Source organism: Leopardus geoffroyi, chromosome C1, assembly GCF_018350155.1.
Source record: "Leopardus geoffroyi isolate Oge1 chromosome C1, O.geoffroyi_Oge1_pat1.0, whole genome shotgun sequence".
In the NCBI taxonomy this organism is placed as follows: Eukaryota; Metazoa; Chordata; class Mammalia; order Carnivora; family Felidae; genus Leopardus; species Leopardus geoffroyi.
The window spans coordinates 33,522,648-33,533,347 of record NC_059328.1 but is presented as its reverse complement, the minus strand read 5'-3'; the positions used below and the strand labels follow the sequence as shown (position 1 = coordinate 33,533,347).

General features: G+C 48.8%; 1 protein-coding gene across 1 annotated transcript; it reads right to left on the bottom strand.

Annotated features, from left to right (window-relative positions):
• Nucleotides 1-3,994: 3,994 nt before the first annotated feature.
• On the bottom strand, nucleotides 3,995-10,131 carry ZNF691 (zinc finger protein 691). The gene is made up of 2 exons (XM_045476942.1): nucleotides 10,069-10,131; nucleotides 3,995-5,501 (listed from the first exon to the last, which is right to left on the bottom strand). The coding sequence occupies exon 2, from the start codon at nucleotides 5,490-5,492 to the stop codon at nucleotides 4,632-4,634; it is 861 nt and encodes a 286-aa protein (XP_045332898.1). The 5' UTR covers nucleotides 5,493-5,501; nucleotides 10,069-10,131; the 3' UTR covers nucleotides 3,995-4,631.
• Between the last annotated feature and the right edge of the window lie 569 nt (nucleotides 10,132-10,700).

Sequence of the window (10,700 nt, the reverse complement as noted above, 5' to 3'; positions counted from 1 at the left end):
GAAACTGTTGGAGGTCTGCACCTGCCACTCCTCTTCCCTGCCATTCTCTTTGCTGTTATGTGTTTCTATTCCTTTTCAGTTATCTTAGCCAGGTCTCAGAAGGAAGGAGAAACAATCACTTGAGCTCAGACCAGAGTCTTGAACCTTTAATATGCTTACCTACTTTGTGAATCTCCAAGGGTATTTGTTGGTTTATTTTTGCAACTACTTTATGGGTTAGGCATATGCTGTTAAATGGTGAGGCCTTTGTTCTGCTGCGCTCCTTGATGTGTTTGTGTATGCAGATTGGCATCAGGGGCTGAGAAAAGCCAAACAGCTTTTTATTATGGAGTAAAACAATCTGCAGTTTCCACAGCAGTTGGGAGAGAGAGGATAAGGGCAGCGATGGGAGGAAAGAGGAGAGGAAGCTAGTGACATACCATGATGGGAACCCCTCCCCAAGACTACCAATCTCTCAAAGGGATTCTAAACTTACAGAATGCTTGTTGTGGTGGAATTTCCTGGGGAAGCCAGTGAAGATGCTCAGTTCTGTGACAGGGGCTGATGGGGACAAAACAGAGACTTGCACAGACCATAGGAACCTCAGGCAAGAGGCCATGAGAGCATGAGTTCCAGGAATCTGCAGGAATTGGGTGGAGGGTTTGGACTTTCCATCCTGTGGAATTGGCAAGACTCTGAGGTCATCGTACAGAACTCTCTGTGGGTCAGGAGGGCCCCCAACTGGCACCTGGCATGTTTCCAACGTACCTGACCCCTTTAGTTCACCCTCCACACTAGCTTGAATGATCGATCACACCATTCACCTGCTTGAAAATCCCGTTGTCTACAGCCCACAACTTTTTATCCTGGCATCCAACAGCCTTCACCATCTGGTCCCTCCCTTACCATCATCTCCTCCTCACACAGGATGCTCTGGTTACGTTAAACATTTCACTGTTCCTTAAAACACTGCCATTTCCCTTCCATCTGAAATAACCTTCCTCTTCTTTGCCTGAGTAAACATCTATTCATTCTTGAAGACCAGACTCAATCATCGTCTCACCTTTTCCTTCCCTCCAAAGAGCTAGCCATTCCCACCTGTGTTCCCCCAATACCTTGTTCTGAGCAGAGTTTCTCTTCCTCTGAGTTCCCTGAAGGAAGGACTGTCTTATTCAATTTTGGACTCCAATGTCCAGTTCAGGCCAGCGTAAGGCCCTCCCCTGTGCTCCTACTGCACCCTGGGTACAACCATAATGACCCATATCATCCTGCACTGTAGCTCTAGGTTTTTGTGCCCATCTCCTGCACTCAGAGAATGAAGAGAATGAAGGAGAAAATTAGGGAAGTTAACAAAAAAGGAAGTCAGAGAGTGAATAATGGACTAGTCAGGACTCAAAAGTCTGGGCCAGTGCAGAAACCATAACCTATGAACTTGGTCAAAAAGGGGCAAATGAGATTGGCGAGTCATGTCCCAACATCAAAGCAAGTGCCTCGAGCACTGGTCCTGGGTTTTACTGGCAGCAGAGATTCCCAGAAAGTCACAGCAACTGTTACTAAGGCTCTACGTAAGTCTGGAAGGATACCAAGCTCCCCAGACAGGGGGCCAGTAGACCTAGCTTGGTAGTGAGTATAATGAAGAGCTTGGCCTTGGAGTCATAAATACCTGATTTGAATCCCAGCATAGCCATTAAGTCAGGTCATTTAACATCTCAGAATTTTCTCATCTTAAAAATAGGGAGAGGTGCCTGGGTGGCTCAGTGGGTTAAGCATCCTACTCTTAATTTCGGCTGGCATGATCTCACGGCTGTGGGCTCGAGCCTCATATTGGGCTCCACACTGAGTGAGGACCCTGCTTAAGATTCTCTCTCTCCTTCCCCCTGCTCATGAGCTCTCTCTCTAAATTAAAAAAATAATAACAGTAAGTTAAATAAATAAAAATGTTTTTAAAAAATGGGGATACTACTACCTTACAGGATAGTTGTGGAGATCAGAGGTAACAGGTGCCCAAGAACGGGTGCTCGGTGGTGTTTGATGGCAACTTTAATTACTAGGGAGTGTGCCAATTCATACATACAAGTTTGGGTGACTATGTTTAAAATATTTTGTACGCAGATTTTGAAGAAGCAGAAAGATGTATATGAAATAAAAGTGCTTTTTCAAATATAAACACATTATTTCAAAGGGATACATGCCCCTCTATGTTTATAGCAGCACTGTTTGCAATAGCCAAGATACGGAAGCAGCACAAGTGTCTATCAGCTGATGAGTGGATAAAGAAGGTGTGGTATATACAGTGGAATATTATTCAGCCATGAAAAAGAATGAAATCTTGGGGCGCCTGGGTGGCTCAGTCAGTTGGGCGTCCCGACTTCAGCTCAGGTCATGATCTCGCGGTTTGTGAGTTCAAGCTCCACATTGGGCTGTGCTGTCAGCACAGAGCTTGTTTCAGATCCTCTGCCCCGTCTCTGCCTTGCCCCTGCTTGTGCTCTCTCAAAATTAAATAAAAAACATTAAAAAAAAATAAAATCTTGCCATCTGCAATGACATGCATGGAGCCAGAGAGTATAATTCTAAGTGAAATAAATCAGAGAAAGACAAATACTGTATGATCTCACTCATATGTGAAATTCAAGAAACAAAACAAACAAGCAAAAGGAAAAAAGAGAGAGAGACAAACCAAGAAACAGATTGTTAACTGTAGAGAACAAACTGAAGGTCACGCAAGGGGAGGTGCGTGGGAGGATGGGTGAAACAAGTGATGAGGATTAAGGAGTGTCCTTGTCGTGACGAGCACCAGGTGATTAAAATAAAAACTTTTTAAAAAGTACTTTGTAAACTGTAGTGTCCTACAAATGTCAGGGAATCATTTGGAAAGTCTTCTTTTATAGTTGGAATACAGGCTTTGGGTTTAGGCAGAAGTAGGTGGAGTCCTGCCCCTGCGACTTACTTGCCATGTGATCTTGGGCAAGTCACTTTCTGGCAGCCTGTTTCTCCTTCTGTCAAATGTGGGTAATTCTTACTTCCCAGGGTTACGTGAGAATTCAACATAATGAGTACAAAGCTGCTAGCACATCCGTCTCTGGCTGGGTGGCAGGATCCCATGTGATAGGTCAGGTCACAGACGGTGCCAGTTTTAAGCCTGGTACCAGAATCACATTCTGGCAATTGGCTACAAATGAAGAGGGCCTCTCAGTCTGGAAGAGCAGGACCTGATCGGCAAGAGATGTAGAGAAGGGTCTTCTTTATGTGTTGGAGGAAACCTGGGTGAATGTTCAACTGCCGTCAGAAAACATGGAAATCTGGCATGTGGAGCCAGGCCAAAACCAGGAGGGCAGGAAGCTGGGCAGAATCCCCACCAAGCTGTCCCAGCCTTGGGAACTAAACCATTGCTACGAAAGGCAAAGACCCCCATCATGGGTTCATCCCAGCCCTCACCCCTACTCCCCAACACTTATCACTTTTCCTAGACACAAATAAATGTCAATCAAGAATCTAAGGGAGGAAAGGTTCTCATACTTGGCACTGACTTCCCACAGAGCAAATGAACCAGGGCCGCACCAGAAGGCCCCACCAGCTCCCATTTCCAGGGGCTCACTTGGTCCCAGGCCGGCCCCCTAAGTGGATCCTCCTTCAGAAGCCAGTAGGTGCATGTAATGAAAAGAGCATCAGTTCAGAATCAAGGGAGGCCCAAGTGTGAACTCTGGCTCCACCACATACCTGCTGTGTCACTTCACAGCAATCGACTTCACTTCTCCTCACTTGTTTCCTCATCTTATTCCCTTGAGCAAATGTCAATGACACAAAGATGTAATGTGACCTATAGAATCTACAGCATATGTGGGTTCCTCCTGCCTTCCTGCTCAAAGGCCCCAGAGACTCAGCCTGCTTTCCTCTGCTTTTCAGAGCAGCCACCCATTCTGTCTTTCCTGGAATTCAACCCCCTTCCAGAGAGGCTGCAGCATGGCCGCCTCCCCAGCTCCCACTTCCTTGATGCCCCAAATAAGTACACAGGTCCTTTTCATTGAAGAGTTTTACTGCTAATCACTCCGGGAACAGATGGAGGTGGGGTGGGGGGAACAAGTCACAAACATGGGGGACTGTGAAGGTCCCTAGATCAAGGCTCCCTGAGGGCTTCCCTTTCATTCCTAAGGCAGGGCCAGACCTCTTCTCCAGGCCAAGGAGGCCCCTTCCATTGGGAAGGCTGCTCCCCCCAACACAGGTGGGGCCCAGCAGATGGGAACTGGCAGCCACTGCAATGTGCCCCGAGCATTTCATACACAATTCCGAGGACCTTCAGACAGTGATGCCACCTCACAGGGACTTCCTCAAAGGCCAGGGGATGATTGCCCTAATGATACGAGCATGTGCCAAGCCTATCCTACTTCTCTTTCATCCCAAGGAGATGAAGCCAAGACTGGATCCTCCCACTTTCCAAGGCAAGAAATTGGCCTGGAAAGGGGCAGGGATTTTTACTCCAGGGTCCCTTCTCAGGACTTCCTGGAGATCCTGGCTTCAGAGGCAACAGGAAACCATTCTCCAAAGTGGGAGGAGGGGCTTGAGGTCAAGGGGGCAGCAGCAGATCCTACAGATCTACCTACACTAGGCTGGGGTCTGTCTCTCTCTCTCTCTCTCAATTTCTCCCTCATTGTCCTTCAGCTGGCGTCTTTCCCAGCCTGCTCTCCCATGTGCGTTTTCTGGTGGCGGATAAGGTTGGAGCTCCGGGAGAAGTGTTTCCCACACAGAGTGCACCAGTAGGGCTTCTCCCCTCTGTGGGTCCTCTGGTGTGCTCCAAAGTTGGAGATGTCGCTGAAGGTCCGCCCACACTCGGTGCACTCATAGGGCCTCTCGCCCGTGTGCGTGCGGTGGTGCACGCCGAAGCTGGAGCTGTTGCTGAAGCTCTTGCCGCACTCACAGCAGATGTAGGGCGCTGGCTCCAGGTGCGTCCGGTGATGCACCGCCAGCGTGGCACTCTGGCTGAAGCTCTTGCCACAGAGGTCACAGCGGTACGGCCGCTTGCCCAGGTGATCTTGTTGGTGCGTGGTAAGGTCTGAGCGCCGCCGAAAGCTCTCCTGACACTTGGGACATTTGTAGTGCTTCTCTTCCAGGTGGATCCGCTCGTGCCGGATGCGGTTGGAGCTTCTCGAGAAGCTCTTGCCACATTCAGAACACTTGTAAGGTTTCTCGCCGGTGTGGATCCGCTGGTGTGTTCTCAGGTTGGAGGTATTATTGAAGGTTTTGCCACACTGGGCACATATAAAGGGCTTCTCGTCGATCTCGGGCCTTGGGTGAGCCATGGGGCCCCCGGGCTCTCTGGCGGGGTCTGCGACTTTCTGCAACGGTTTTTTTGGGTGGATCTCTTGTGGACCTTCTGACAGGCTCTCTTGCTCATGCTCCTTCTCTCCATCTGGGATCCGAAAACCCTCCGAGTCCTCCACTCTCCAAGGCTTACCCCATTCCCCTTCCTCAGGCAGGTGCTGTTCTGGATTCTGCTCCTTCTCCTTCTCACTGCCCATTTCTGAACCCTGAGAATGAACACAAATGGCCAACACCTTTATTCCTTGGTGTTGGGTCAGGCTAGACCACAGGGAATCTTGTTCTGGTAAAGGGGTGTACACCTTCCCCATGGAACCATCCATTAGAAATAACCTCAATTAACTGGAATACTTGGATGCAATGCCTTTACTTACTAACTTTCAAGTTACAAACTTACAAACTTCCACGGATGTTTAAAGCTGCCTATCAGAGTAAAGAGGCATCAGCTTTGTCTATGCCCAACAGATACTTGTGCAACGCGAATGTCACTTTTCTCAATATCATTGAAAAATGACAGTCTAGACTATAATTCATGTACAAGTAAAGGAGCTCCCATTTGGGTAAAATTCCATTTTCCTGCCTAACTCTAAGCTAACTAAAACTACTTTTATGGTGATCTCTTTTGAAAACACTTCCTGAAAAGTTTCCATTTCCCTGCTTTCAGAATGAACAGAATAGAACCTCTCATTCTTGAGGCTCCCCTAGCTGTGTACAAGGCCCAGCATGATCCCTCTTAAACATTCCGCCACCCTTCCCCTCCCCGGAACTCACCCTAACCTAGCAACTAACGGTTAACGTCTGGGCCCTCCAAGACCTACTGCAGGGTCTGGGCCGTGTGCTCTGATTGGTCAATGCCCACTTCCTCTCTCCAACACCACATACAACCACATACACAGGCCACATACACACACAGCCATACTCACATACCAGACACACTCAACTACATTCTCACACCATATACACATACCACACACAGCCACATACACAGACCTGCATACCACATATAGCCACATACAGCCACACACATCCCATGTACATACATAGCCCTCCCAAGCATGTAGCCACATACATGGCTACACAATCACAAATACAGCTCAACTGTCACACCACACAAAATCACACACACTCACATGCTATGTACAAAGACACACTGACATTGGGGTGCCTGGGTGGCACAGTCTGTCAAGCGTTTGACTCTTGATCTCAGCTCAGGTCATGATCTCACAGTTCGTGAGTTCAAGCCCCACATCAGGTTCAACGCTGATGGTGCAGAGCCTGCTTGGGATTCTGTTTCTCCTTCTCTTTGCTCCTCCCCCGCTTGTGCTCTCTCTGTCTCTCTCAAAATAAATAAATAAACTTTGAAAATAATAAAAATTTTTAAAAGTTAAAACAAAACAAAACAAAACAAAACAAAAAAACAAGACAAACAGACACAAACCACATCCCTCACACACACACAGCGCCAACTTATGCAAACATTGGTAAATGCTTGCTCAGCTGCGCAGACTCCTCTGCATTCCTATAGCCCAGGACAGGGGACGAGGGATGAAGTACTTCTGCTGGGCGTGGGGTTTCCTCTGGGCCCCAAAGCAATAGCAGCACTTCAGAAGGTGCAGTGGGCCGGCGGAGATACTGCGGGCGGACACGAGCAAGGGATGAGGGTGGGAGCGAGACCGAAAGGACAGCGATGGTAGAAAATGACAGACCAAGGATTCCTTCAAGTCAGCAAGGACTTCTGGAACACACAACAGCCGTAACGGAAGGGGCGCTGACTGTATTTAGGGTCGTATCCCGATGGTGGCACACAGTACAGAACGGGCAAATCACTCGAGCACCGGGAGCCTCAACTCCCACATCACTAACCCTGTGACACCCGCCTATCCAGCATGCCTACGGCGTGCTCAGCATGCTGCGTGGCAGCAAATGACAGCTACTGTTACCACGGTTGAGGACAATGGGTTCCAGAGACAGGCCTGGCCTTTACTCAACCCATTCAACAAATATATCTTAAGGACCTACTAGATATGACTGCTGCTACTTTAGGAATTTGGGTTACATTAGAAGAACAAAGACCTTGTCCCTCATGGGACTTAGGAGGACACCATGTCCTGGCCCTGCAGAGAACACAACAATGAAAAAGATCCCTTATGTGATCTTGTTAGGAAAGAAAAAAAAAATGTTCTAATTAAAAAAATGGTACAAGGTAAAAAATGGTACACGACTATACATTCTAAAATGTACAATATGGACAGAGCCTCAAATCTTTGAGTGGAGGCCAGCAAATTTTTCTGAAAGGGGCCAGACAGTAAATATTTGGGGCTACAGGATCTCTGTGGCAACTACTCAACTCTGCTGTTGTATCGTAAAAGCAGCCGTAGACAATACAAAAATGAATGAGTGTGGCTGTGTTCCAATAAAACTTTAAGACAAAAGGAGCTGAACTATAGTTTCCCAGTCCTTGTTTGAGAGTGTTTCTTGAAGAATCTAGATAAGGGAGGTGAAGGAGGCTTGCTTCGCTTTCAAAAATGCAAGTAAACATCAAAAACAATTTATTCCTTGACACTTATTTAGTTTTGACAATCCTTTTAAAAATTACAACCCCGTTCCCACATTCCCATCCCCCTACCCCACAGAACTTCTCACCTGCGAACATTCTATTTATTTATTATGTCAATTATTTAGTGTCTGCCTCCCCTTGCTAAAACAGAAGTCCTATGAGGGACGGAGTCTTTGTTCCTAAAGCACTGACAGTCATATCTAGTAGGTCCTTAATAAATATTTGTTGAAAGAGTTGAGTAAAGGCCAGGCCTGTCTCCAGAACCCATTTCAGGCTTGCTTGTGTCTGTTTCTGTTCCTCAGGAATCTCTTGATTCCTGCCCACTTCCACCTTTCTGCAAACACAGACTCCTGTTTGTATGTACTTGCTTTTGCAGTGATTTGCAATTATCTTTTAACATTATCTGGCTTCACTAGAAACTTATAAGTCATTGGAAAGGAGGGACTAGGTCACTTTGGAAATCTCTCTTCAGCACAAGGCAGTGCTCAAATGTTTTTTGAATGTATGAGTGAAAGGATGTGATCTGAATTCAAGCCCCAGCCCTGCCCACCCCACCTAGGGCTCTAGTACCTCTGTCTATGCAGGGGGCGACACGGCCCCCTCTCACTTCCAATCCTGCTCCTCTGAGCACCTATAATGTACCAAGCTCCGACTCGCCTCAGGACTGAATGCTGGATCAAAAGAAGAGCAAAAAGATTTAGGATTATGGTTACTACCCTCAGTTTATGGCACAGTTCAGGGAAACAGGCCATGAACTCCAGAAACTGTCATATGGTATAGAAGGTTAAGTTCTAAGGGGACAGGAACTGTGCCTCAGTCACCTTTGTACCGTTCCTCAATGCCTCGCACAGCACCTGGCACATTATAGAGGAACCGATAATAAAAGTCCACATTTTTTTAAGCTGATACTAAATGCTAGGCCCTGGGCTGAACACTATATACAAATCATGGCATTTCATTTACACAACTTATTTTAGAGATGAGGAAACTGAGGCTCAGAGAAATTATAACTTGCCCAAGGGCACACAGCAAGTGAGTAGCAAAACTGGAACTTATGCCCATCACTCCAAAGCCAGTGCTTTTAAGCCTGACACTAGTATTGGAGAGAAGTGGGGGAGAGTGGGAGGTGGGGAGGGAAGGGGAGGGAAGGGAAGGAGGAAGGAGTAAGAACAGTGCCACAGGAGTTCGGGAGTTCAGGTGACACCCGCGTGGCTCCCTGAAGAGATCAAGGACGAGCTGCTAAATGGAAAAGGAGGCATCTGAGCTAGGACTTACAGGATAGGTGAGCAAGATTGGGACTTACAGAGAGATGGGGAGACCACCATCTACTAAGAACACAGTGACAAGTAAGGTACAGATACACTTTCAGGTCACATTTCAAAGATTGGGGGAGAGAAGGGCCCATCAGTCTTGGCTTCCCAGGAGGCCCAGGGGTACAGGGAGGATCGAAGGTGGGAGACAGTGGGGGCAGTGGTGAAGCGACCAGGACTAAGAAATAAGAGCCAAGCAGATGGGGCTGGTGATCACAGATGCTGAAGGTCAAGGGCTTGGGTTAGAGGGAAGGGGCTAAGCTGGAAAGTGGTCTGAAGGGCCAAAGTTCGGGGTCTTTAGGGTCAAGTCAAGGGGTAGGGGGTGGGAGGTAATGGGGAGAGAAGAGCTTGGAAAGACCAGGGACAAGGTGTTGAACAACAGGGAAATGTATCGGGGAGCTGCATAACGGGTCAGTTAGAGGAGGCCATAGGGGTCCGAGGAGATGACCTGGGGAGAGGAGGCACAGGCTGCAATCAGAGGTGTCAGGGGGGCGGGAGCCAGGAGGCTGGGTTGTAAGTAGCGGGGAGAAGCCGATGGCGGAGTCGAGGATACGCGCCTCCCAGAGGACAGGAGCTGGGTTCTGAGTAGCGGACTGGCTTGGGCGGGAGGCTAGGGAGATGGGGAGGGGCTGGCCCCAAAAGTAGGGTCAGTGCCAGGGGGGGCTGGACTGAAAGGCCAACAGGAGGGCCTGAAATAAGGGCTGAGGCCAGCAGCCTGGCTGCGCGGGCCAGGGGCAGGGGCCAGGGGTCGGGGCGGGGGGGACCACCGGGTCCCATTTGCTCCCCACTGGGTCCAGGGAGCAAAGCCACAGCCTCTAATTCCCGGGAGAGAGGGAAGGGGCCATGCTCAGAGTTCCCCACAAAGCCGTATCCGCCTCCCCCGCGACCTCGGGCCCACCCAGGACCCACCTCGCTCCCGCCGCTCGATCAGGGACAGCGCTGCCTCTGTGGGCCGGGGGAGGAGCCGGAGCCGGAACCCAGAGAGGGCCCGCCCTACACCTCCAGGATTGGGTCCTGAGGAGGATCCTTCATTCCCACTGGCTGTATTGGCTGCCACAAGGCAAGAAACCCAGGCGGGCTCGCCAATAAGCTTTGGTCTCGAACAAAGCCTGCTGGGAGTTGTAGTCCTGAGGAAGAGCGTAGACTCCGAGAAGAAATTTGCGAAGTTTAGAACTGAGCAAGTGGAGACCGTGTTCCCTTCCAAGGTCGTCGGATCTCCTTCTACGCTCACACGAGAAAAGCCCAACGTAGTTTTAACCACCCGTCTGGGAAGTAGTAGAAAACCTAGAGCTAACCTACATGACCTGCAAGTGTCATGAACTCAGTTTCTTCTTTACTTTGAATTGGTGACCCTTGGTCCTGTAGACATCCGTGAAGCCTTCACGCGAGGTTTATCCTTAAAATCAAAGGATTGTAGAACTAGAAGGGATTTTAAAGATCCACTAACCCAATCCGTTTGTGAGAAGTTAGACGCTTCCTGTGCAAGGAGCTGCCTCTGGGTCTCCCAACGCTCCTGCACAGGGATTTTTTTTTTTCTCGGT

Coding starts and splice junctions, on each gene's coding strand:
- ZNF691 (XM_045476942.1), bottom strand. CDS start 5,492: ATGGGCAGTGAGAAGGAGAAGGAGCAGAATCCAGAACAGCACCTGCCT.